The sequence below is a fragment of the Molothrus ater genome, chromosome 11, assembly GCF_012460135.2.
Source record: "Molothrus ater isolate BHLD 08-10-18 breed brown headed cowbird chromosome 11, BPBGC_Mater_1.1, whole genome shotgun sequence".
Lineage (NCBI taxonomy): Eukaryota > Metazoa > Chordata > Aves > Passeriformes > Icteridae > Molothrus > Molothrus ater.
Window position 1 is genome coordinate 16,711,588 of NC_050488.2, and position 27,630 is coordinate 16,739,217.

The 27,630-nt window shown below is 42.5% G+C and overlaps 1 protein-coding gene across 1 annotated transcript; it reads left to right on the plus strand.

Moving 5' to 3' along the window:
* Positions 1–823: 823 nt before the first annotated feature.
* LOC118691813 (D-threitol dehydrogenase-like) lies at positions 824–27,244 on the plus strand. Its single transcript, XM_036391226.1, has 10 exons — positions 824–1,042; positions 8,008–8,244; positions 8,867–8,929; positions 10,096–10,107; positions 10,159–10,375; positions 15,045–15,253; positions 15,767–15,839; positions 20,475–20,592; positions 26,587–26,821; positions 26,909–27,244. The coding sequence occupies exons 1-9, from the start codon at positions 824–826 to the stop codon at positions 26,780–26,782; spliced, it is 1,344 nt and encodes a 447-aa protein (XP_036247119.1). The 3' UTR covers positions 26,783–26,821; positions 26,909–27,244.
* Positions 27,245–27,630: the final 386 nt, after the last annotated feature.

Consider the following 27,630-nt stretch of genomic DNA (forward strand, 5'->3'; position numbering starts at 1 on the left):
TGCCCTCCATGGCCTTGTATTCTCTCACATGTACCCACACAAGAGTGCTTTAATTCCCAGTGACAGCCCCAACCCTCAGTCAATAGCAAAGAGATCATCATCCTTCCTGGAAGGGAAAGGGATGGAAAAATGCTTCTGGTTTGGGTTTGGGATGTCTGATAGGGGTTAATATGCTTTTTGTGGTGGAGGTGGCTGTGGCCAAGCACTGCACCTTTACAAGTAGAAATCCCCAGGCTTGTATCCTCTTATAAAGCCTATTACACTAAATCTATTCCCAGATTCATTCTTCCCAGATGTTCTCATCTTTGGAGTAATATATCATCCCAGTGAAGTACTCTTATAATCTATTACACTAATACATTGTTCGAAGGACACCACTGATGATAAATTTCTTAAATGATGGTGCTGTCTAGGGATAATGACTCTAAGAGCAAATGCAAGGTAATGTAGTGATTTTTTTTTTTATGCTGGATTCCAGAAAGAATATGGAGCCATCTCAAAGCCATTTTCATATGGGGGGAATGTTAAAATATGCAATATTTCAAGCACTATTTAACAAGCACTTGAACAATAGCAGCATTGATGATAAAGGTTCTACATTTAAAATCAGTCCTTTTATTCTGTTGTCTTTTAGCTGCATTTTTAGATGAAATTTTGTCAGACTCTGTGGTTAAACCCTTATTTGAGAGTGTTTTAAGATTAGGGTTTTTTTAATGATCACTTAAAAGGCTCATTTAATTTTCATTGTGAACAAAGTATAGTCTTTCTCATGGTTTTATTTTCAAATTTTCATTCTTGTCTTTCCACAGGCCAAATTTTTAGGATGTTTGTCCATATGATCAGAGCCAGGAAGATTTTATTAATTGGCAAGCTTAAAGGTTACAGTATCCTTGCTATTGCAGAGGAATTGCCAGACAATGGCAAAATCTTTGCCTGTGCAGAAGAGCCGTATCTTGGAGTGAACAGCCAGGAGGCATTTGATTATTCCTCAGATGGCAAAAAGATTAGCCTGCGAGTGGGACCAGTGGCAGACACCTTGGAGGTAAAATCAGCTAGAAAGGGGGTTTGGGAGTTCTTGTGAAGAGCACATTAAAGAATTTCAGGCAGGTCTTATTTCCTGCGCACACGATGCTGGGTGGCAGCTCTGGCTTGCTTGCAAATGTGCGAACACACTCTTGCACTTATTTCTTATTTTCAATGTATGATGGGGCAGCTCTGTCACACAAGACAGTTTTTCTCCCTTTTAACTAAAATCCTGCAGCTTTTTGATCAGAGGGATCACAGGCTCTCAATGTAGGTCGGTAGGCTTCAATGGCAGTTTAACTCAACAAGGGTTGGCTTTGTTTCGGGTCCCTAATTCCAAATATAACAAACAGGAAGAATGGATCTGTACCCTGCTGAGCCAACTTTTGAGAAGGACAGCTTGCTCCCAATGTTCACAAGAGCTGGGAAACTCCTGGAGAAGTTTCCAATTCTGCCAAACCTCTCGCTATTTTTCCGCACAGCAAACTCTTAGATGAATTAGACCCCACTTTCTCACCACCAGAGCAATGTGATTAGCCTCAGACAAATAACTACTGTACTTGTTTCATTCTGACTAGTCACTTTGTTCCAAGACAGAGAAATCTTATGATTGCTGGCAGCTCACATTTAATTCCAGTTTGTGGATCTCCAGGATGCTGCTGGGGGTCCAGCATGAGACAGGTGGTGCCCATACCAGGTTCATTAAAAAGCCTTTCTATTATTAATACAAATCAATTTGATCTGATTTCATTTTCAATCAGGATGTGTCAGTGTGAGCTTGATTGTAACTTTATTTGCATTAGCAGGCACCATATTTATTTCTAAAATGAAATGGCCAGGAGCTTTCTGACCTCTGGTTTTCATGACCTCCAAGTTTGATAAGAAAGAAACAAAGAGCTTTGCAAGTATACGAAAAAACGAAATGTTACAGATCACCTGCAATGTGCAGCATTTAAAATCCCAGCTCCCCGCAGTGAGTGTGAAATTAATTGAATTGCTGTTGCTCCCTAGTGCCCATTCTGTGCAACTGACTTACTGTGACTGAATTAAAATATCTAGAGGCAGGCAGAGTACATGCTGTGTAGAGATTAAAGAAGGGAGCAAAGACATGAAAATTAAATCCTTAAAACAGAATGTTGCAATTGATTTTATATCCTCCAATTGCAACATGAAGGCACATCCTGACCCCAGTTCTGCAGGTGCTCAGAACTTCAAATACCTCTTGGAGCTGTTGGGAACAGAGATGCTCGTGTTTGGCAGGAGAGCTCCCAGCATGGGGACACCTTTCTGTGCAGGATTTCTGCACTGGGCTCTGAACTTTTGCTATTCAGTGTGACAGGCATTTTGTCATCAGTATCAGGACAGTCAGGATTGTCCTACAGCTTTAATCCACAATGGCTGTAAATGCTGAAGCAATGAATTTGGTGGCTTCTCTGGTGCATTTATATTTTGGGCTTCTTGAGGTTTGCCCAGCTGGAGTGTGGCAGCTGCATGGAATGCCTGGGTATGTGGAAGAGGCTCAGCCTGTGGACAGCATGCTGCCTTTCCCCTCCTCGCTGATGACCATCGTAGGTTGGAGACTGAGCAGGCTTCCTTTGCTGCCTCATGGGCAGCTGAAAGGCAGGAGGACAAGGCAGGAGATGGGGGAGGGATGGCACAGCAGGGCTCTCACAGCTCAGCTTCACAGAGGAGGTGGAGAACATTTCTATCCCTCATGGTCTGCAGGGAGGCTGGTCTAGAGCAGAGCTGGCTAACATTTGCTGAGGAGCACAGTGAGGTTTAGAAGAGCTGGATTCTGGTGAGGATTGCCCTTGCTGCCTACAGAGTCTGCAGCCCTAGGTGTCATTCTAGTCCCTTTGTAGAAACTAGAGGACAGAGCTGGTCACCCACCAATTGCTCTTTGGAGGTGTCTGATGCAGCTTCCTTGTTTGGTGGTGATGGCTGAATCTTACTTCTAAGCTGAGTACAGCAAGGCAATATTTCTGCTTCTCTGCTGCTCCTCAAATTTTTGCAGTAATACAACTCCTGGAAGCAGGATTTGCCTCACTGCCCTGGCCCATTCAAAGCAGGAAAATGTCATCTGGTCTGTAGATTAACTACCTGTCAGGGAACTCCTTCTCTGCTGCATGAAGCTGCAATTCAGCATGTCCAAACTGTCACAAGGAGTATGATCTCTCCCTTCAGTTGTAAAGGTAGGCTACCCAGGAGCTGCATCCCAGCCTCAGGTATCATCCAGGTGCTGCAGGATGTGTCCAGGGCTGCCCCCACAACTGCTTCTGCCCTTTACAAGGAAACTGCCAGATCTTGCAGCAGTTGCCATAAGGATGCAGCAAATCTATGCCAGTGCACCTTTGACAGTGGGGCCATTATGTCACCCCTGTGGCTTTGGCTCTTTCACCTAAATCCATGGGTCAGCAGGGCTGGGAGCAAGCAGCAGAGCAAAGGCAGCACAGCAGTCCATGGCAGCACCTTGGCCAGGCTCTCTGAAGCCTCTTGGTGCTCCCTTGCATTATCACTCAGCACTGGTGGGGTTGGCCTGTTTCCCTCCCTCTTGTCCCAGATCACAGCCAGCACAAAACATCAGGGATTTTGACCTGTAAATGCTAAGTATCAGACAGGAGCCAGAGAGCTCAAATGCATGGTAGGGTTCACTTGGTACCTGAGGGCATGGTGATAAAATTCCACCTTCCCCATGCATGAGGGACAGACACTGCCAAGCTGGGTGAGGTCCCCAGCAGAGCACAGAGCTCACACAAACCACAACACAACCCTCTGTGCCCAAGGGCCTCAGGAATTCTACGTAATATTTTGAAATGTGGACTGAGGGGAAGCCTTTCTTCAGGTTCAGTCTCAGGTGCATGTGTCTTTGGTAGGAATTACCTACCTATTCAACATGTCCTGGGCCAGTGTTTAAAAACATTTCCCAACAAATCTTCCCTTAAGTCTGAACTCTGCTGAGCCATGCCTGGGTAATACGCCCTGCCATGGATCTGCTGCCAGCAAGAGCCTGATCCTGCACAAAGAGCTTCCTTCAAATCCCAGTGGACTTTTGATGAACAATGGATGCAGGATTGAGTCTGGAGGGAATGCAAACTATCAGGAAATTATTCCCATCCATTATTTTGATCTTTCCATTTTAAAATTGAAAATGCAACACAAAAATAACACGGTGTTTGCAGCCAATTCTGCTGATTGCAGGGCATTGTGGAAGCATGTCAGGGTTTGCTTTCTTCTTTTTTCCCTCCTGTTAGCAGACAGAATAGGTGAAGAGGTTGAGCTGCAGATCTCATTTCTCCTGTTTTGCTGCTTGTGAAGTCTGCCAACAGAATCCACCTTGACAAAGTCAAGGACTCTGCGTTTAATGTTGAACTGAGTGAATAAATTATGCATGAAATTGTGTCGGAGTCTCTAGTGTGCTCTAGAATTGCTCCTTTTGATATGAAAGGTTAATTCAGAAAGGAGTCCAAAATAGCTGGAAATTGTGGGGATAAGTGGATAGTATTCACTGTTGTGAGCTGTTATTACTAGAAATTGCATTCCCTCTCTGGCTTCCCTAGAGATTTCGCTTTGCTGGTGAATATAAACTGTACTCAATAGAATAGCATTTAGGAGTAACAAGAGTGTATGTCCACACACAGTAAAATATTCTAATGGTGTTTTAAAAGGAAACTGTACTTTTTCATGTATTCTGTGCACCCCAAGGATGGATTGCTATTACATTTAGGTCAAGAACAAGGCACAGGAAAGGTAATAAGTTTTGAGTACATCTTTATTACAAATATGCTGACTGTATGATCCATATCATAGGAACTGGGCAGTCATTTTTTTTCTGATTGAGTTTGTATGTGCCTTATGAGAGAGTTGTCTCTGATCAGGACTCCAATCAGGTTTGCTCTGAGCTTTGGCAGAAGATTCATTCATATTTTTATTCGGGATGTCCTCTCCCTGATCTTTTGCTGTATCCATCAGCAGTGCTGCTGTGCCCTTTCTCATGGTCACTTTTGGTACATCTCCTCAATGGAATGCAGTGTTACACCTTTTTTTTTTTTTTTTTTTTTAATCTGAAAGGAAGTTAATGACTCACTGTAAGCAAAAGCATTAATTTTAGCCAAGTTTGCTCTGAATTAAAACTCTTATTGCCATCTGTTACCATCTATGATAACTCTGTAGCAAGGAGCAGGGATTGCACTGTAAACACTCAGGAAATTAGTTTCAGCAGGATATTTTGCAGGCAGATTATTTCCTTCTGGATCTCAGCTTTCCTCACAGTTGGAGGCATTTGGGCTATGCCTCTCCAGGCAAAGGACAATGGCACCTCCAGAGTGCTGTGAGATCCCAGGCAGGGCCTGGCCCAGTCTGTGCTGGGAGGGCCAGGGTGTCAATCCCTTATTTTATACTCCCTCATCCATACTGGACAGCATGGAGTTATCCTCTCCACCACTGTACCAATGTTTTCAGTGCTTGGCTCTGCAGTTAGAGCAGATTTTTAATTTTCTGGCTGTTTTTGTTCAGCAATGGGTGCTGGCAGTGAGGAAACCGTCTCCAGTGTGGTGCCCTGGCCATGGTGGCCACCTGCCTGGGTGACCTGTGTATTGCTAGCCAAGGGGCTCCAGGAAACAGGGACTTCCCTCTCCCTGTGGCTGTTATCCTGCTGTTTAGAGGCTGCTCTAATGGTAAGGCTGGTTTAAGGAATTTCATGGATTCCTCTTGTAGCCCTGGAGCTGTTTCTAGCTAAATACGGAAAACCCAGCAGCAATTATGAAGCTGTGGAAACAAGAAGCCGTTGGCAGGTCCCAGGACAAACTCAGGTTATTCCTTCCATGTGTCAGGTATCTGAATGCCCAAGTGACCTTTCTGGATGGCCATTCAGGACTCAGTGAAGTGGCAGAAGAGGAATGCCTTGGAAACCATGGCCTGGCACACCCAAGGACAAGCCTGGTGTGCAGTGGTTACACATCCAACCCAAGCACCCTCCTGGGATGGATGCTGTGATGTTGAAAGGTGGTTTATCTCTATCAGAAGACAGATAAGAGAGAGATAAGCTGTCAGCAGGTAGGCAGTACAGAAAGAGGGCTGAAATGAGAAGTCCAGCTAATATCCAGAGAGCTGCACAACTCCATATGGACCTAATGAAGTCAATGCATAAAAGTGAGATTCTTTTTCATTAGGGAGCCATCCCACAGAGCAGGAGTAACATATGTTCAGTGATGGCCACATCTGTTTCTGAATGTCTGCCCCCCACCTCCTCTACCCAGGAAGGTTACAAGTCAGAAAGTGGTGATAAGTCATGATAATTACTTGAATTTGGCTTTGGCTCTTTTCCCTGAGGAATGAGACCTCTAACTTCTCTTTGTGATGGGCTCCTGCACCTAGCTTTCATCCTCTGCCCCTTCCTGAAGTACCAACATTGGACAGACTGACTGAGGTGCAGCCTGACATAGGATACTCTTCCACAGTACCAAAAATGTTCCTGCTGCTTTCCACCAATGTGGCTCAAGAGGGAGCCAGGGCAAGATTTTCTTGTTGGTCATGAAATGAAAAGATGAATCCCAGGAATCCAGATGTCCCAGTTTCTACTACATTTTTAACAAACCAGCATATATTTGGCCTTAAGGTCTTCTTTCATTATGGTGTAATGTGTCCTAAATGTGGGCTCGTGAATGCTTTCAGCAGAGTTTCTCTGCTAACAAGCATCCACAGTTAAATGGGACTATCCAAACTTAATTCCCCCACCACTGACCAGCTCACAGTGACACCAGTTTGCACAACAGAAGAGTTCAGAGCTTCAGTGATCTGCTTTCCTCGATTTCCTTGTCTGATCCACACCCTCCTGCCTCAGAAAGGCTCCTGAAATCTCTCTTTGGGAGCCATTAACCTTACTTACTCCCAAAACCAAACCAGTTTTTCACATTCTGTTGCCTTTGTGGATGCTTTTGCTGGTGCATCCCAAGGGATGGCTCATCACAACGTCTCTAAACACAAAAGGGAAATCTGGATGCAAGAAACACCATTAAAAGTCGTGGTAGAGACAGTGAGTTCTGGAAAACAGAACTGTGTCTCTTTTCCCTCGAAATGCAAAGACTTGAAAGCATTTCTGCTCGCCGAGATAGGTGGATGAGCTGTTGTTTCATTGCAACACACACAGATGCAGTTAAATAGTCCCAGATGGAATCTGAAATATTCCATAGCAGCCTCTTGGGCAGCGAGTGCATTAACTGCCACAGGAGAAGGCTGTAAAGGCTCCCATCTGGTCATCCATCAACACTTTTATACATTATCATCAGCAGCCTGCTTGGAGGGAAGGTGTGCCACATTTCTGAAAATCCAATTAGATGATAGCAGCCAGTTCTCTTTTATCCTCTCTGTTGCTGAGCCATCCAAAGCATTTTTTTAGATTAAAGAAACATCATTTTCCTTCACAGGGGCTGTGCTGCTTTATCTCTATCATGACCTGTTCTTTCATGTGCTTTATAATTCTATATTAATTAGGATTTCAACCTTTTTCCTGCTACTGAAGTGGGACACACTACTTTGCAATTCCCAGATCTGCTTTATGCCTCTTTTTTTTCCCCAGACCAATATAATTGCCACTCTTCAATTTGTTGATAGTTGCTCTTTTGAGAAGAGAGAACTTCTTGCAGCACCTCAGTGTCAGGGTTTGATGTCAATCTTACCCTGATGGATCAATTTACTTTGACTCAAGGTATGCAGGTGTTTCTGCTGTGATTCTCAACACCATAAGCTGGGACGAGCCATCCTCTTTTATATTCTGATTTTCCTTGAGAAGTTCAGAGATTCATTGCTGAAGAATTGTTTGCAAAGCATGGAAAACTCCCAAGATCTCCAGAAGCATTTCTAGCAGTGTTACCTTAAAAGAACAAGTTTCTGTCTGGTTTGGGGTTTATATAAACAACAAATTAATGGCAACATGTTAAACTTTCAGGTAAATAATTAGTGTTTTCTCTAATATATTTTTTTTCCCAGGCATTACATGCTGAGGACGAGCACTTTGATATAGTCTTTATTGATGCTGATCAAAGGAATGCTGTTCAGTACTACAGCTTTGTCATGGATAGCCTCTTGCTGAGCATGGATGCAGTGATCTGTGTAGAGAATACACTCATGAAAGGACAAGTCTACCTGGAGAATGTAACAGATGAAAATGTACTAGCTGTCAGAAAATTAAATGCAGTGATTAATTCAGATCCTCGTGTTGAACAGGTTAGTGCAATGCCATTGGTTAAGGTGCCTGCAGTGCTGTATCTATGGATTTTGCAAAGTACTCTTTAAAATGCTTCTTTTGTTGGTGCCATTATCCAAAGGACCTAAAATGAACTCAGATTTTATTATAATTCACCTCACTTGAGCTCTAGGTATGAGTTTCTATATTCAGGAGTGGTCCCTGCTCTGTCTACATCTTATAGTGTGTTAAAGGCAAGATAAAAGGAGAGCACTTAAGAGTAAATAATCAGCTCTACAGCACAACTAAAGAATCACCACTCTGCTTTAAAGGCTCTGGGGGCTGTAGGGCATCACCAGCACAACAGGAGTCAGCAAAGAGAATAAAAAGAAGAAGTAATAGGATGCACAAACAATATGTTGTGATTTTAGAAACTGGAGAGACAAGATTGCATTTTTTTCCCTAGCATTTGTGTAAGCAATGAGTTTGGAAGAGGAATGGGAGTAAATACAAATGCCTGATATGTTTGTGTTGGAGGGAGCTTCAGCTAAAGAATAGGAGTAGGGGAAAAACTACTGTGGCCTGAGGATTATCCTTCATATCAGTGGAATTTGGGTGACAAAGCCAGGTACCAAGCAGATGAGAATTGTGTTATATTTGCAGGTGATTTTGCCTGTGCAGAGTGGACTGAGCCTCATCAGAAGGAGCCCTGTGCCTCCAGATGCAGTGACTGAGTCCAAGGTGGGTATTTCCTCTCTGTGAGCGTTTCTGGGAAAATTTTGACTCTGCCAAGGACAGGGACAAAACAATTTTCAGTAATTTGATGGCAAGAACCCAAACATGGGGTACTGTGATCATGGGTTTAGCAGCTTAGAGCTGGGCACCTTTTAGCATCTCCAGTCCAGGGTTGCACTAAAGCTGATAAATGCTGATTCCTTGCAAAGCCTTTCAGATCAGCTGGTCCTGTGATGAGTCTTTGGAAGGACTGGTGTACTGCCCACCAGGTTTCAGTGCCTGGTGCTCTCCCATCCTTCCCATGCAGAGGAATGTGGGAAGATGGAGCTTGGAGCTGAGGACCAGTAATGAACCAAAACATTTCTGAAATAGTTCATTTTTTTTGCTCAAAGGCAGCACAGGATGCCCTCATGTGCTCTCTGAGCTAGATGTTTTCATGGCCTTACATTTTGTTTGTCCTAAGGAAAAAATGGTGCTTTTATCTGTCTCTGTTTTATGTAGTGGGCCTCATCCAGCTGTAATGAAATTCCCATCTGGAATCATAATGGCCTACCTCAGTAAACCCAGACCCAAACATCCTGGTTGTTTTGCAGTTTCTGAGCACTCCCAAAGCTACGCCCACTGGTAATTCCTGGCATTTCAAACACAATATTTTAAACATCTTGTATTTTGCATTTTGATTCCAGTTGGGGGGAAATGATGTATGGCAGCTGATCAGATGACAGCTTGGTTTAAGTTATTGGCTGATATCTTTATTTGTGCACCAGCCTTGTGAAGATATTTTGATTGCACTCTACTTGACCCAAATCCTGCCTTTGGAACCTTGTTTTTAGCCTCTTAGCTGAGCCTCAGGGCAAGATTGGGCCCTGGGGATGAAATAACTGGAAGGCTTAATCAGTCAACTTCTAAGACTTTGTACCCAAGCCAGGCTAGGAAATGCCATACGCTACTCTCCTGAAAATTAAATGGTTGTAGCATCTCCCTAAAGCACAGCCCTTCTGCTCCATTGTCTGGCACCTTAGTGCTCTGTTTGAGCTTAATATCTGTATGGATAAGGGGGCTTTTTGGCTTGAATTAGTGATGCTTTTTGTATTAATCAATGGGCCAAGAAAACATGGATCCCTGCTCATGCTCCCACCTCGTTCTCACCAGCAGAGTCCTTAACAGCTGTCAGTGAGCTCTGCCCCTCACTGTGCAGGGTGTTTGTGTTCTTGTTGCAGACACAAGTGGTGAAGGATGAGGTTTTCTGGGGCTGCAACAGGCGCCGCATCCTGGAGCGGCTGCGCTTGGACGGCAGGGTCGCCTATGTCACAGGAGGAGGGCAGGGAATTGGCAGGGCCTTTGCCCATGCCCTGGGGGAAGCTGGAGCTAAAGTGGCTGTGGTGGATCTGGTCCTTGCCAAGGCAGAAGCGGTGGCATGTGAGCTCAGCCTCAAAGGTAAGCACTGAGCGTGGTGGGTGCTGTAATGGGTGGCTTTCCTCCTTCAAACCTGACACTGCTCTGTAGAGCAATCCCCTCCCATCCAGCCCTGGGAAGTGGTTAGAGTAGAGGATTTTCAAGCCACGGGCACAAAGCTTCTCCTGCCCTGTCAGTGTTGTGCCAGCAGTCACTGATATCACATCATCTCCGAGAGTTATTTATCAATATAAACTCTTCTAGAGAGACAAAGTGATCCAAACAAAATTCCTCACTAAAAATGTCCAAAGTGGTGAGCCATGGCTGACAAGAACAGAGAAGAGTCACCTTGTACAAGTGAGATCTGTATGACCAGCACTGAACAGACATGGTGCTGCTCAAAGTAAATCAGGCAGGCTTCAGTTTGGATGAATGCAAGATGCACCCACAAATTCACCTACCCTCTCTTCCAGACCCTCTTCCTTACCACGAGCCAAAACCCCCAAACAGGGTAGTTGTATTGTCAGTCTGAATCTCTCACTGTGCTCTTTAAATTGACGACAAGTCATTTTTCAAGCCCTCCTTCAAACATGCGTGCAAGGTCAGATATGGGAACAAAATACTAATAGACATAATAAGTAAAATCCCAAATAAGAGGTAAAATCCTCTACAAGCCACTTCTGTTTTAGCAGTAAAAACAGAAAATGTAACATAAAATCAAATTTCCCCCTAGAGCTGTGCTAAACTGCAATTTTAAAGGGGAAAAAGAAAACTGGAAATATAATTTTAATGATAAAAGAAAGGAAGTATTACTCATTTTATAATTTCTTCTGTGAGATTGCACCTGAGCCTTCTTCAAAGTTCAGTACTTCATTGTCTCTAAAGATGGACAATTATGCAGGATATTTTCACATTCCCACATGAATAAAGTCGCCAGTATTTGTTTCCACTCTCACTTCTGCAAAGGATTGGGCCATTAGAAACCATATTCTCCAGCAAAACCAGCCCCTGCAGATGTATTTATATCACCCAGTCTCAGGAAGAGACAAAGATTGGTGTCATTCTGGTTTGGATACCATCCTGAGTCTCCCCAGAGAACATTTAAAACAAAACATCCCTGTCTGCACAACCCCAGCTCTGCTAAGCAGGAGACACTTCACATGGCGTGTCAGTGCAATGGTTAAAGCTCTGATCCCAAATAATGACCTAGAAGAAAGTGTCCAGCTCCTATTACAAATTCTTTAGTCATCCAGTCCCTCCTTCCCTGAAGCTTTTCACTCTCTTATGCACCAGAGCCATATGGTTTTGGCACGAAGTGGCTCTGCCCTACACCTTAACTCTCCTTTTGGACATTTTTTCCCTGTGAGATCCTGCATATCAAGCAGAGCTATTCGGATAGAAATGGGCTACTTGATAGAGCCATGAGACTTTGGATGCCAACAGCCTATTGGAAAATGAACTTAACTCATCTCCAGGGCATTTTCAGTAGGAGTTTGATCATCTACCCTTCAATGGCTGCCCTACATCTCTGCTCCTTCAGCAGTGGGCTGCCAGTCTGGAGAAGGTGGGGGGTTGTTCCAAAATGCAGTCATAGAGGTCATGAGGCATAGCAAATACTATTGCAGTCTAAAGTAAAGAAAATCTCACTTCTTACTCTTTTCACATCTTTATCCTTTGAGGTCAAATATTATCTATCAATTTGACCAGTGCAGCTGGTCAGGGCACATCTCTTCCATCTCATGATGGGTTTTGAGGTTTTGAATTTATTGTCGTTCCCTGTTGGAACAACCCCCAAACTTTGTAAAGCTTTTGTGAAAGGGAATTATATCCAAATGCCCGTTTTTGGAAAGGATCTGAAAAGGTCAGGTTTTCAATCTCTTTCTCTCCAGAGGTAACTAGAGATTCTAGCCTGGACCTCAGAAGCTTTCCCTTGAAAACTTTTTGTTGAAATCAATGTTTCCATGAAACATTTTGGCTTCAAAGAAGTATCATGCTCTGTTGGAAATAAATTTTGACAAAAAGGTTCAGCTAGCTTTACTCTCAAAATATTCACATGAGTAAATTGAAGCAATCATAACATTAATACGTATTTTTCCTGCTGTAATAAGGACAAAGGGGCTGTGATTTTTTTCCCCCTCTATGGCTGTAGATCTCTAACTCAAAGTTGGAAGCTCAGTGCCCGAAGTCATTCCCATACTGATACTTTTTCAAAACATTTTGCTTAGCTTGCTTAGAGCTGCTCTGCTTCTTATATCAAGGAGCCCTTTCCTGCCTTTTGGGATGGTGCCATCATTTCATGATGAGTTTTAAACATCAGAACGCCTGTGATCTCAGTTTTAGCTTTGTTAGACAGCTCGGGTGTACGTCCCTTGGCTGCAGGGCTCTTTGTTTTTAGATCCTGTGTGAATACCTTTTTCAACAGTTACTAATGGATCCTGACTGAAGAACCAAAAATGATGAAATATAACCAAAAAATCCTAAGGGTTACCTTCCACTACACACACCTCTGTCTTCAGGGGGAATCACTGCCTGTACCCTAAGGGAAGAATTAGTCTGATGGGATTTTTAAAATGTGCATTTTCACTGTAAACTATGCAAATGCCTTGTGCAATGTCACTCCTGATCTTCTTGTCTATATGCAACATGTTACTTCCATTTATAGCGAGAGACCAGAGATGAAGCCTGTGGCAGGGGACGTGTGTGTGTCCCTGCAGAAGGACACCTCAGGCATATCCAGCACAGTGATAGTCTGCAGCACAGAGCCCCTGGGCTCCTCTCCTGCCCCCCTCATCACAAACCTGCCTCCGTGAGCCCCACAAAAGTGAGCTGAGCCCTGTGGAGAGGCATCATCCTGTGCAACATCCTGTGCATCATCCTGTGCTGGGTGTCTTGCCTCTGATTGTGTCTATAGATTTGAGGCTATTTTCCCCATAGTTTGTTTTATTTGTTATTTTTAACAGGTGGTTTGAGGGGACAGTGGAGAGACAGAAAGTGATTTCCTCCCCCCTTTCAGAGTGCAGGAATATCAGATGAATTGATTAAGGTGGAGTATGGGACTCTGGTTTGAAGTGAGCGTGGTTTTACTGCTTCTTCACTAGACACTCACATGTGGCACCTTTTGTCTCATTTTTATAAACTGACCTGTAAGATGAAGCTTTAAATGGGGTGAGAGTTGGAGGGCAGGTGAAGAGTCTTTCTGTTACCATTAGTAACACACTTGCACCCATTTTATCTGTAAATTTAAAAAGGAAGATTGCAGCAACTCCCTGTGCATTACATGTCTTGATAATTAGGAGTAGCAACAGAGGCTGTCTGGCTATTCTTATTCTTTCAGCATGTTTAGCATAAAACCTGCCATAAAATAAGAAGTCTTGTTTTGTGGCAGATCATTGCATCCATTTTTTAGTTGTCTGTGTTTTTTCTCTGCCATGGAAATCAAGAGAATGGTGTCATCAGTGAAAGGGGACGGAGCTCCTGTGCCCTGGCACCCCAGAGTGGCATCACTTTGGGCTGTGCACTCTGACAGGCTCCTGGAGGCACTGGAGAGGAGGAGGAGCTTTTCCATGCAAAAGCCTCTTTCCTGCCACTTTTTCACACACACCACTGGGCAATTCCTGCTTTGCCTTGCTTTCCTGGAAGCCTCTATCTCAGCTTCATTTTGGGAGAGTCTTCCTGGAAAAGGCTTATCCCTTCTTTTAAATGTTTCATCAGAATGATCTAAAAGAGGTACCAGTGTGGAACAAATTTGTCATTTATATAGAAGAAAAAGATCTTGCTTTAATAGCTGCAACTTCTTACCCAGACTGCTGATCATGGTCCAGCCCCAGTGGGTGCCTCCTTCCTTCCTTAATTAAGACCCATTTCACCACAGCCCTTATTGGTGTACCCTTGTTTGGTTTTGAGGATGGGTATAATGCCAGTGGCACCAGGTCTGGTATAATCCCCCTGGCCTCAGCAGGCTTCTTATGCTGTTTAACAATAAGGTTATTTAAAGCTGATTTTTATAATGAATTAAATGAAGTTATTTACAGATCAGCCCTGGTGCAAAAGTCAATGGCTGGATTATTTTAGGAAAAAATGCAAAACTTCTTAATATTTTAAACTTGGCAAATCACTTCCAGATGGCTGCATTATTCTGGCAGTGTGATTTGCAGTAAATAAGTCACTATGACTGCCATACCTGTGCACCTGCAGGTATTCCCACTTAGCTCCCACTAAAACTGGTTTGGTTTTGTCTGAGTCTCCCATCTCTCTGCATGCTGTAGTTCACCCAGAGAGCAGTTTGGGACAAATTAATTTGATTTCTGTAGCATCTTTGAGGGGGACCTGGCAGAAGAAAAGGCTCTGTAGAGCGGCTGGGAGCTGGGGAAGCTGCAGTTGAGGGTTTGGACAGAAGATGGTGCAGTGTTCCACGCTTCGTCCTGCCCGAGTGGCAGCTGTGGCTCCCACACCTGGGCTCCAGGCTGCTCTCCAGCCAGCAAACCTCACAGCAGTCAGCAACTTTATAATGGTATTGCAGTAACAAACACACCTTTTGCTATTATTGGTGGAGCAATGAATTAAGGTGGAATACTTGCACACACACATGTATGTATAAAATACAGCTATATATAAAATATCTCTATATATGAATTAAAAAACAATCATAAAATAGAAATTTTTTCCCCCCGTGAATTCCTGTGCTGACTCCATCACTCTTATTTCTATGCAGGCATTAAAAGCCTTGCCCTGGCAGCAGATGTAAGCAAGCCTGAGGATGTGCAAAGGATGGTGGATGCAATTGTGGCTCACTGGGGCACCGTCCACATTGCATGCAACAATGCAGGAATCAATCTGAACTCTGCAAGTGAAGAGACTTCCCTGGAGGAATGGGACAAAACTTTTAATGTTAATTTACGAGGATTATTTTTGTGCTGCCAAGTAAGTGTGAAATACTGCACTGGTTAGTTTTGCAAATGGGTATTAATATTCTAGAGTGTTTATCTCAAGGTATAATAGCACTTTATTAATAATTATCACAATAGAATTGGTCCTACTTTTGGTGGAGTTTAGAAGAGATTTGCTTTATATTAATTAGAGATTTTGGTCAATACATTCAAAAGCAGCTGGTACTTATTGGCAACCCGAGCCCAGGCATTAAAGAATAGCCAAAATTTTTTTGAAGGGTGGTTATTTGAAAAACCAGAAAGCTTGGAGGGGGGAATTCCCAACATTTGTGATTTTTTTGAAAAAATATTGCCAACAGTGGAGAGGTGTGAAATGGCAATGGGATTTTTCCCTGCATCAGCCATTTTTATACCAAGTTTTTATATCAGGTACTTAAAAAAAATGTGTTAGCACATCAACTCTTCTGAAAAGACTAATTTATTATCATGTCATTATTAGCACAATCACAGAAAGGGTCACTGGTCTTTCCTTTAATTTCTGTCACAGGCTGCAGGCCGCATTATGCTGAATCAAGGATATGGGAAGATAATTAACACAGCATCTATGGCAAGTTTAATAGGTGAGTGATGAGAGCTAACAGTTGTGCTTCAGAATCCATATTTTAATTACTACCGATGCTATTTGAATCAATTAAACCTGTATTGGGAAGGAGTAAATCACTGACATTTCATATTAGAGGAAATGTACTACAAAATTTTTATTGATATCATTTTTCAACATTTATCTGTCCTCAGTGTTTTAGAGCACTTATTACTTTTTATAGAAAAGGTGGAGTCACCTTCTCTGACTCTGGAGCAGATACCACAGGAGAGGTGCTGTTCCCTCCAGGCTGTTCCAGGCAAACTCCTTGGCATGTGGGAAGCTGAGCCCACAAGATGCTTACAAGCCACCCAAAGGATTTTGTGCCAATATTTGCCCTGGTACCCATGGATTTTATAACATTCTCATTGCCAACAGGTGCCTGCACCAATGCTGCTGAATCAGCAGTGTCATCAAAAGGACCAATAAACCATTGTAACATATGGAATGAAATCCCTACTGCTGAGCTAATCTGGAAGGCTGCTGAGCTGAAGCCCATGTAACAAAAATTGATCAATTACACAAATTAAGCATAGCCCTTTAGGAATTTATTTTATTGGTCTGGACATCTGTTGCAGTATTGTCCAAATCCAAAAATCAAATGGTGCCTTGGGTTGCCAAGTTAGGCAAGAAAATCTAGTAGCTATAAAAGTACAACTGAAAACCCCTGTATTAATATCATGTCCATCTGCTGAATGTTACATAAATATGCAGTCTTTTTATTTTCCTTTGGAATAATGTTTATTTTTACTGTGCCCAGTTTGACATTCAATGTCATTCTACTCAGTTTATTGCACAGTAACTTTAAATGGTTCTTCAAAAATCCATTTATAATGTTGTTGTTAATATTTTTTCAAGTGTCTTTACCAGCTGTTTTACTTATGCTTAAACACAGGCACCACCCCTTCATCCCAGCTTTGTAAAGTTACAAAAACTCCCCAAGAAAAGTAGTTCTGAAAAGATTGTGTTGCTTTAAATTTCAAATACCTCAGGCTTTCCTGCTCTGCTCTGAGCAGTCAGGCTCTGGTCTGTGCTTGGGCTGTCACCATCCACATCATTGTCACAAAGCAAAATTTCCTGGGATGTAGTCCATCCTGGAGAAAGGTAGGAAGCTCTGGGAATTGGCACAAACTGGGGATCTGCTGGTTTGGCACACAGCTCGCAGCCTTGCTGCAGCCCAGCAGTGGTCTGCTCTGCTTAAGCAGTGGCTTTTTCCAACTTTTCAGTCGGGGCTTGGCGCAGCTCTGCTGAGCTGGGTGGTGATGCCATTCCAACTCAGCATCCATCCAGCCCCGGCTTGGAGCTGCACCTCCTTGGCTGGTGAGCCAAGCCCAGGAGATCACATCTGAAGGCAGTACCTGTCCTGGAACAGAAAGGAACGTTGGAAAGCAGCCCTGAGAGCAACCTGGAAGGGTCATCCCAAGATGCATTTAAATGTCAGTGAAAGTTAATGCATGCTAGGCCAGAAGTTAAGAGATGGAGAGATGTGTTTACCTTCTGAACCTGTTTGAATCTTGGCATTGAGAAAATCTAGTAGTTATGAAACTACGACTGAAAACCACGATGTTCATATCATGTCCATCTGCTGAATGTTAAATAAATATGTTGGTTGGTTGGTTATTTAAGTACGTTGGCCAACTGGCATAGTATGAAATGTTTCTAGAAATAGTTAGGGGATATTTTTTTTGTTGTTGTTGTAGGTTGAGTCCTTCCTCAGAAATACAGGAAAATGAGGAGACACTTAGCAGGATAGGGAGGTTTTTGTTTGTGATTTTTCCAGATACACTGCTCAGAATCAGCTTTAATTAATCGAAGATAAGCTGCATACATTTTGCATATGTGCGTTTTGATTCTGGTGTTCCAATGGAATTATTCCAGGCGTTCGCTCCAGCAGCAGTGCCGTTATCACAGGTGTAACTCAGAGCTGTAATTTTTACAGTGAATATCTTCAGTGGGAAGTGGTCTGCTCTGCTCTGCGGGCACCTCTCATTAATATTGTGTGGCTGCTTCAAGGTCAGGCTGGGAGCCTGATGCACCAAACAAGGGGGCAGCAGCAGTGTCAGGTTGTTGTGGTATAACCCCACAGCCCTTTCCTCTCTCCCCCAAGGATGGGAGAGAGAATCTTCTGGGAAAAAAACCCCAGCCAAAGTCAGAACAAAGGTGTTTAAAACATAATACAGCTAATGTTGGCAGAATTTTTATCTGCTTTCTCCTATCATCTGTTTTGAATAGGAGTGAGTGTCCTTCTCAGAAGCATTAGCAATGCAGATTTTTTGGTGACACTGCTGGAGGCATGGCTTTATTCACAAGCCCCATTTGGTATGAGTTTGGAGGCTTACAGATTTGCTCTTCTCTCTGTAAAAGACCACCTTAGGTGAGGGAAGAGGAGGTGGCAGGGCATGCTTAGCTGCAGAAATCCCATCCAGCACCAGAGATTCACAGCACCTGTTGGCTTCTCCTTGAGTTCTTCCAACTGAGAGGGGCTGAGTGTCTCAGCAGGGGAAAATTTCATGCTCCTAATTACCTTCTTCAGATATTCTTATAAAGACAAAAGTCCATGGAAAGACTTTTGATAGCTGTGTCTCATCACCCAAGTCAGAAGCTGATTCTCGTGGCTTGCAGCAACTTGATCTCACCCACATGCACTCTAGGTGCAGAGCCAGTGCCAGAACTCCTCTCCTCTTAGCAAGTGACCACCAAAATGATTTATCACAGACAGACATGTTTGGAAAGTTTAGCAAAGAACTGCTTTTGGGAGGTTACAAGGTTAACTACCGAAGTTGTATGTAACTTGGAGCTGATGCATGGCAATTAATCAAGAAATTACGTTCCACATCTCTTTGAGAGCCCCCACGGCGCGCTGCGTCAGGGGCAGCAGGCACACACTGAGGGCAAGGCAGTTCTGCTGGTCAAAATGCAAATTATTTCATATTGAACGAAAAAGAGCATAGAATAAATGCTGGCAGAGGAGGGCCATGGTAGGGAACACTCTTTTTAGCAAGGAAAAGGACTCTGAATTCTGAGCAAACCTGCAGCATATGCAAAAAAAAAAAACCCTCTAATTGTTGCTGCCTTCAGGTGTGTGCTTTAAATCCATTCATAAACACCTCTGTTCAAGGCAAAGGTCCTTGTCCACATACTCACTGATTTGCAGCAAGGCTTTTTGGCTTTTTCAGAGTTTGGGTAACTCAGTTATTGCCTTCTTTCCACTCTTTACATTGACATATTCAATCCCAAGAGTTTAAGTCAATAAAATCAGTAGTGGGTGTGTTGGGATGCCATGGGTAGGAGTGATATAGAACTGATGCATCAGCTTAATTTATTGAGACCAATTTAATGCCAGCTACCAGTGCTGCTTATGTGCTTTTATCAAAATGCTGGGAGTTGGGGTTTGGCTGCTGAACCCTGTGCAAATCCAGTGATTCCCTTTCTTCCAGGGTTCAGCATTATCCAACCCCACAGGCTGGAATTGCCTGTCTTTGTGACTACTGATATTTGCCCTGATTTCCTCCTCTCTCCCTCCATCAGAGTCAGCAGCTCAGTGAAGCTCTGTGCTGATACAGAGCTAATTATGGATGGGTGCTTTGCACTGGATTTCTTTAATGAAGTCCTAATGGCAGGAGAGATACTTTGTGGGTGTGAATCCCAGCACCTGGACTGACTTGGATTGACTCCTGTGGGTTTAAGGCACTTTACACCCACTGGGGATTTGTCCTTAAGTAGCTTTCACTGAGCTGGAGAGGGGCAGAGCCACCCGAGCACACGGCACTAACAAGCTTGAACATTGTAATTAGCAAGCTGATCATTTTCTGTCTTTGACTGACATGTGACATCTCTGAAGCATTTTCAAAAGCTTCAGATTTTGAAAGTGGTGGGTGTTCTGAATTTTTGGGATGCACCTGTGTTCACATCCACACAAACATTCATTAGATCATAAGATGTGTTTGCCTCAGACTATGGATAATTTAAAAATTAGGGAGAATAATTTGTTCCAAGAAGCTATATATAATATGTTATATAAAATCTCTTATGCACTTATATCATATTCTATCATATAATGTCATATCAAACAATTTACTGTTACATTCAGCTATCACATATTATCTACCACATATTATTATAAATAATATTAATATATTACATAACACAGAATATATATGTCAGACATTATATCATTGATTATACAATATTTTATAATTATATTATAATATATTTTATTAGTATTACAGTGCACAAGTATATAAACATGGATATGTGTACAATATATGGATGTGCATGTGTATGATTATTTATCTTTCTTCAGAGCAGTCAAGTATTGCATGTATATGTTTAATACATCAGTTTTTTCTTTGCCCAAATATAGGATCTTTTAAATGTCTTTATTTTTATTTTCACCATTGTTTTCCAGCAGCCCATCTGCTGAGACAAAATTGTTAGATGGCAAAATACATATTTAGGGGTTTGTGTTGTAGGTGGCTGAATTCTTGCTGCTCCCTGCCTGGTACCTGGGAAAAGGGCAAATAGCTCATCTCAATGCAGGGAGTTGTCTGTGTAGTGCCTGAGCTATTTTAATTTGGGAAGAATAAATAATTTTCTTCTTCTGAATCCCTTGTAGTCCCTCACCCACAGAAGCAGTTGGCGTACAACGCCTCCAAAGCCGGGGTCGTAAAATTAACACAGACATTGGGAACCGAGTGGATTGACAGAGGAGTAAAAGTCAACTGCATTTCCCCGTAAGTAAAATGTAGTCTCATTTTGAAACTACAAAGGGAATGAAATGTTCTACAAAGCTCAAATGAACACTATCTCAGCAAATAAAGTTTCTAATTAGCAGGTGGATTGCAACCCTTTTTATGTTGTCTTTTGCTTAACAAAGGTTTAAATACTTAGAACCGAGCCTGCTCTGTTGCTGTGTATACTCAGGGATTTAAGAAGAGGTTTTAGCATTTGGTAATAGGTTTTCTAATAATGTGAAGGGTAGTTTTTAGCATTTCCCTTCCAGATGAAATATTTCCTTAGTCTGTCCAAGCCTTCTGTGGTTAAAGAAAGGGTTTTTGACACTTAACAGGCAATACTTCTTTTCCCTTTTTACTTGATACAAATACGTAGGCACATATTTGTATTTAAAAGCTACATTTTATTGCTGTTATTGAGCTACTGTTCAGCTCCAACAGACACAGGAGGCCTGGTGTAGTTTTGTAAATATATATGTATTTATTTATTACAAATTGCATTTTCCTTATTTTTGGAGATTTCAAGCTCGATGTTTTAGGGTATTTATTCACAAAGAAAAGTTTTCCTACCAGATCCACTTTGTCTCTCCCTGTTTCTCACACACATGCCCAACCAGTCATTTTATTAAACAATTAGCAGTGCATGATAGTGCTGAGCAGAAACCCAAGTGGATAGCGTTAATTGGAAGCGGTCAAATTCTGTAGACCATTGAAGTCAATCAGAGTAACTAAGAAGGGCAGGATTTTAACCCAGGAGTTAAATTGTAATAATGAAGATAATAATGTAGATCAAATTAGGGAAAACAAATTACATATTTTAATCCACAAAGTGGAGGGGGAGAAAAAAATCACAGAGCTTAATGGCAAGTGCTTCTGTTTTTACCGCTGGTCTGCTCTCCCCTTGCTTGTGCTAGCTGTCTTCCTTATGATTATTTATTACTAATTATACCAGAGACTCCAGCCGTCACTCTACGTGATCCACAGATTCTTTCAACAGCATCTTACTTCCTAATGGGATTTTCCCCATGCCCATGCTAGCAGCACTGTAATGTGTTCCTACAACTAGCACTAGTGAATTTACACTGACTTTCAGGAGCTGGGGAGATGAAGGGAATTAGGGAAGCTCAGCAGGACCTGGCATGAATTGTGTCTGAAAACATACGGGTAATCTGCACCAGCAGAGGTGGGATAGTTGTGCCACATTCACAGCAATTATGGATGAGAAGGCTCTTACAGGAGGAATTACCCATTTCTTAGGAGCTTACATAAATTTAAAAAATAGTTACCAAATTATCAAAACTCATTGTTTTGTACAGCTTGGAAGCAAGCACTCACTTCTAGAGAAGTTATATTTCTGGAGACAGTTGCCAGAGCACGGAGAAAAAATAGACAGCTTCTCTTTCTAATTTTTAAGGCAACACAGGGTTGCACTTTGATCATCTCTACCTGTCTTAAACTCTAGCTCTGAGCTCAAAATTCTACAACAAAAGGGGGTGATGTGTTGCCTTTTTGGAGGAATAGCCAGGAAGGACATATGGAGAACAAATATTTTGCTGTCTTTGAGGTCCCCTGTTGTGGACAGAACAGTTTTCCCTAATGCAGGTGGGAACCTGGACTGAGCTGCTTTGGAGACCAGCAGAACTTCCCTCACAGAGCCTCCAAGCTCTGGCTGAGCCCCTCGTGATGGGATTGCCCAGGGACCCCTGGGCACGAGGAAGGAGCCTGCAGCAGTTCACGGAGCTCAGATCACATGAACAAAACCCACTTCTGCTTCTGAGTGAATAACTATTCACATTTATAGTCCTGTCTGTGTGAGATGTGAACCTGCATTTCAGTGCACATTTGGACCCATCCTCAGACCTGTGGACCCCACTAGTATCACTGTCTCTTGATGTGACTCACTGAGGACCAGGGACAGCTTTGACCCACTTGATCTGAGTACCCAGCACCAGCAGGAGCCTCAGTGTCATAACAGGATGGGATTTTAAAGAGTCTGAGGAGAACAGATGTAGATATAAGGCATTATGGTACCCAAGATCTGGAAAAGTAAAATATCTGTGTCCTTAAGTACTTTGCCCCTCCCAGTCATGGTTGCATTAAAGCTTTGAGGCACTCCCAGTGTGCCTCTGTCTGAAGCTTCAAATGCTCCAGTCTGGCCTTAAACATTATTTCACCATGCAAACCTTTTGGCCTTTTCCCCCTCTTCCTATCTGGTCACTTTTTATCAACTTAATTTCTTAATGAGTGCATAAAACTTATGCAGAGCAATGCATAAAAGTTAGCAATGCATAAAATGTTATGACAGAGTCCTTAGGATGATTTATTACCTTTATAAAATTGAACATGCAGGCTTCTCTTGCTGGCCAGGCAAACCTGATGCCTAGGGAGAGAAGGTGGCTGAGATTCCCTGGATGCTTTGGCTGACTTACGCTGTTGCTGTCGTGGAACCTGTGCTCAGTGCCAGTGCCATCACCTCATAGCCTGCTGCACAGCTGATGCCAAAAAATGAAGGTGGTCTTGGAGTATTCCTGAAATGGATGTGGGGGTTGAACTGCAGAGGGTGTAATCAGGGAACTTTACAGAGCACTGACTGATGCCCAGCTGCCCATAGGATTTAGTCTCTTTGCTGGTTCCAGGACATGGAAGTGTGTTGGGTGTGATGGAAGAGGAAATTCTGGAAGGTGTCTGGTTTTTGGCATGTGCAGCATTGAACACGTCATTTTTGCAGCTATTACACTGAATCAATGTCCATTTTTTTGGCTAATTACTGCCTTCTTGATTAGCAAGACATGAAATGCCATTATGTGATGATCTTTGGGAAGGGCAGGTGGAAGTTGATATTAAGGTCAACTCGCAGCCAGGCCAGCAGCCCTGGGGGATGAACCATGTTCCCTCCTGATGGGCTGCAGGGATTTGGGTTTGGGCTGCTGGGCAAAGAGCCTTTGTGTGCCCAGCATCCTGCCCTGCTCCTCTGAAGGCAGCCACACAGTGCTGCCCCAGGCTTGTAGCCCCAGAAAGCAGGCAGAGCAGAATCACTGCAGGTTTGGGAAACACCCCATAAGGGGGAAGGAGAGGCAGATCTGGCAGGTGAAGGAGCACCCCAGCATCACCTGAAGGCATCCCAATTAAGCAGCATTACTATCCCCATTAAGCAGCAGTCGTTGCTGGTAAGTATCTTTGGACTTAAATCTTAATTCCTTGGGAGATGTCCCAATTAAGTGGATCTTGTGATTAAACACTTCCTGATTAAGTGGAGTGTACTTAACTCATTCAAATTAATAACTCATCTGAAAGAAATCAAGTTACACACAGATGGAATCTTTTTTTGCTCTCATTTGGGGATTGAGTGCACGTAACAATTCCAGTTAAGTATCTGGTAAGTGATATTTTTCTTAATGTGTCTCTCGAAGTGGAAATGTTTCAGGCAATTGTTTTTTTCTCCTTTTTTTTAGCAGTCTTTTTTTTTCCCTTCATGTCCAAAATTGTCCTGTGTATCAATAATGAAATATTGATGCTCATATCTAACATTAAGAAACCAGCAGTTTGATATTACATTGACATGCAACAGAAAAGTACTGATAGGCTCAGCACTGAATACGAGATGAGGTAGGGAATTAATGCATTGGCAGTTGTCTTTGCTGGAACTGGTTAGGAGCCAACTAAAATCTGCCTAAAAGGGTTCGACAACGTTAAATTGCCCAACTTGGCACCAAGCTTTCCCAGAAGATGTGTAGTATCAATGACATGCCTAATATTTATAGTGCCATCAGTATGTGTGTTTGCAACTTTTAAGTTTTGCGCTGTATTTTTTTCTCATTTCTATAACAAAAATTTGTAGTGAAGTTTGGTTTCACATCTAAATTTTTGCTACGTGGAGTGAACCTAAAGAAAGGTCCAGCAAGAGGCACAGCATGGTGATTCACAGACTGCAGTGATCAGACCAAAGATCATTTTTCATAACAGATTGAAAAACGTCCTCTTTTTAGCAAAATCTGTTGTGCTGGAGGACTGTGTGTTTTATTCCCTAATCTGCATTCCCTTGAGGTTAAAATGTATCTGTAAATGAAAAAAACAAGAAAATCATATGGATCTTATTCTGGTCTCTGCTAGTGTAAAGCCAGAATGATGATGACGATGGTGATGGTTTTGTAAGCTCAGTGAGAGGCACGTAAGGGAAAGGAGTTCAATATATTTCATGTCTGCTGCTCAGAGCACGTTTCTCTCTGAAGAAAACCAGTTCTTGAGGAGTTTAGAAAAGCAAAGGAGACTATGGGGTTCTGCTTGAAGGAAATAAGTAAAGCATTCACAGTCCTATACTGGAATGTGCTTGATTTTGCTACATTGCCAGAACTTAAGTGAGCTGCATCGCTCAGTGTTTCTGAACTGCTCTGCTCTTTATTGACAATTACAATAAAATATAAAGCTGATATTTAAATCCTGCCTGATTAGTGCGAACAGAAATGTTTGGGGGAAAATCTGAATTAGTTCCACTTCATAACAGAGTAAATAGTGGATTTCAGCCTTCATTTAAAACAAAAGGTAAATCTCATACCCAGAATCCAGTCTGTCTCAAAAAATTATTTCCTTGGAAGTCTAAATTGGGATGCTGATGAAGTTTCAGAACAAAACGGGTATTTTTATACTTTGTTCATTTCATATTTATCACTAGCTTGTTTGCTAATTTTCATTTGCAAGAGGCAATTCTTCCAGCTAACTGGCTGCCTCAATGGGCCACTGATTTCTTTGAAGTGACAGTCTGTAAATATGCATAAAAAAGAGATGCAATTAGCGTGTGTGTGGTTCAGTGCAGCCTGATTTCATTGGCAAGTTTACCCACAGTGTTGATAAGCTACATTATCTAGAAAATTGGCCGCTGAAAAACAGCACCTCTGATTGCCAGCAAAGGTTCCAGATAACAGGGTGCTGAAGAGAAATATAATTGAGGTTGAATATGTTAACCAAGGTGTCACATGCTCCTTAGAAGCGCTAATTTATCAGCATGTTGGAATTTTTATTAACATTTGGAATGCATTTCTACCACACTAATGAAGTGGAATTGGCAGTTCAGGTTTTAGTTATTGTCATTTCTGAGAAGTTAAATGTAATTTCTCGTTAGACACAGTTATGTAAATATATTTGTTCAGGGGCTGAAAAAATTATACATTTTGCAAAATACAAATATGTTGTTAAGGAGGAGTATGACAAATCAGTTGCAGTTAAAGTCATAAAAGCCAGCCAAATCTTTGCCCTGCATTGTGCTTCCTGCAGCATTTTAGGGCACCTGGAAAAAAACCAAACTTAGCAGAGTTTTAGTAAATAGTGGAATCAGTCATTAATGTAAAAGAGGCATGACAAGTAAATCAGTGTGATTTGTCAGTTGTTGGTTTAAGGGGCATCACACTGGGTGTGTTGTGCTTATCTCTGCCCCTCCTTTTTTTGTGTGGAAAGGCTCTGGTGCCCAGAAGGGTGCTGGCTTTTGTTCCCCTTGTTGTTTAACATATGGGGTGTTGGCCTGTTTTCAGTTTCTGGGCTGTACACAAGCACGCTGTATGACATTAGTTGTAGAGTGATGAGAAATTGGTGGAAGGACAACAGTTCCCAAGAGCCATGACAGACCCAATTCAAGGCACTTTCACTTCCAATGCTGTACTTGTTTTCTGGAAAAGAAATTTAAACTGGTGATTATGGGTAACCTGAAAGTAAGGGGGTTGTGCTATTAGCTGAGAAGATCGTGTGAGTGTATGCGTACTTGAAAGGAAACTCCTGAGCTGCCCATCAGCAGCAGAAGGCGATGATAGGAAAGGAGCGCTATGGAAGTTTGCACCGTGACTTTCAGCGAGGACAGAGCAGGCTGGATGTGCTCATCTCCTTTGTGCTGTTACCCTGCTTTCCTTCTGAATTAACATTCTGAATTAACATAAAACACCTCTAGGTGCTGCCTTTCCTTCTGGGCAGGACTCGTTGCTAAACCCTTGGTCGGTGTGCTCGCTGCAGGGGCATCGTTGACACGCCGCTGATCCGCTCGCAGGAGCTGCGGCCGCTGGTGCGGCGCTGGCTGGCTGACATTCCTGCTGGAAGGCTGGCCCAGCCCACGGACCTGCAGGCTGCTGTGGTCTACCTGGCCTCCGAAGCCTCCGACTACATGACAGGCCACAACCTGGTCATTGAGGGTGGCCAGAGCCTGTGGTGAGAGGCGTCCTGCAGTCTCCCTTCTCACGGGCCTTGGAAAGTGAGTATTAAAGTTAAGCTTAGCCTCAGCTTTGCCTTGTGTGACTAGATAGCCAGCTAATATGAAATTATTGTTTTCTTCTTTCAGGTGTTAATTTGGAGACTTGTATAATGCACAGGAAGAATAAGGCAAAAAAAAAGCGCAATCTTTCAGTTTTCCAGCATTTTCGTGTTTTTCACTGCACAGTCACATTTCTGTTAAATTAGTATTTAATGATATAAAAGTACATTTACTGCAGTGAGATTTGCCTATTATTTAAGTTTAACAGGGGGCATTTTAAAAGCAATCAATATTAGCTGGTCTGTGTAGTTTATTGTTCTTAGGCAATTTTTTTGTATTCAAGTTGTTCCAGTGACATCTGTGAGTGGTGAAAAACAGTTGGATGTAGTGTTAAAAAAAATAAATTAGTTCATTACATTTGAACCTGAATGTTGCCATTTAATATTTTCTGGTGTTCTTTAGTTTTTGACAGTGTTTTTATACAAACACCCACATAAATGCCCCTGAAAGAACAGAGCTGCACTTAATAGAGATTCATGGTTGGTAATTATAATGGCTCTAATCCAAACCTATTGAGGTAAGTAGGGACTGCTCATATACTTTAAGTTAAATGTGCGTTTAAGTGTTGATACAACTGAGTCTTTGTTTTCCATGTAGACAGAAGTAAGCAAAGGTCATCTTCCAAATAATTTCTTTTTCCACTTGTAAAATTCTGAAGACAACTCTTGGGTGCAAACCAAGGCCAGCTCAAGTGATATTGATACAGTTCTGTTGGCTGAAGAACTTGTTTTAGTGATAGCTTTGGGTTC

Excerpts from the sequence above, each read along its gene's own strand:
- LOC118691813 (XM_036391226.1), top strand. The coding sequence starts at position 824 with ATGTTTGTCCATATGATCAGAGCCAGGAAGATTTTATTAATTGGCAAG. Across the intron at positions 15,254-15,766 it reads GATTATTTTTGTGCTGCCAA|GCTGCAGGCCGCATTATGCT; the intron begins GTAAGTGTGAAA and ends TTTCTGTCACAG. Across the intron at positions 15,840-20,474 it reads ATCTATGGCAAGTTTAATAG|TCCCTCACCCACAGAAGCAG; the intron begins GTGAGTGATGAG and ends AATCCCTTGTAG.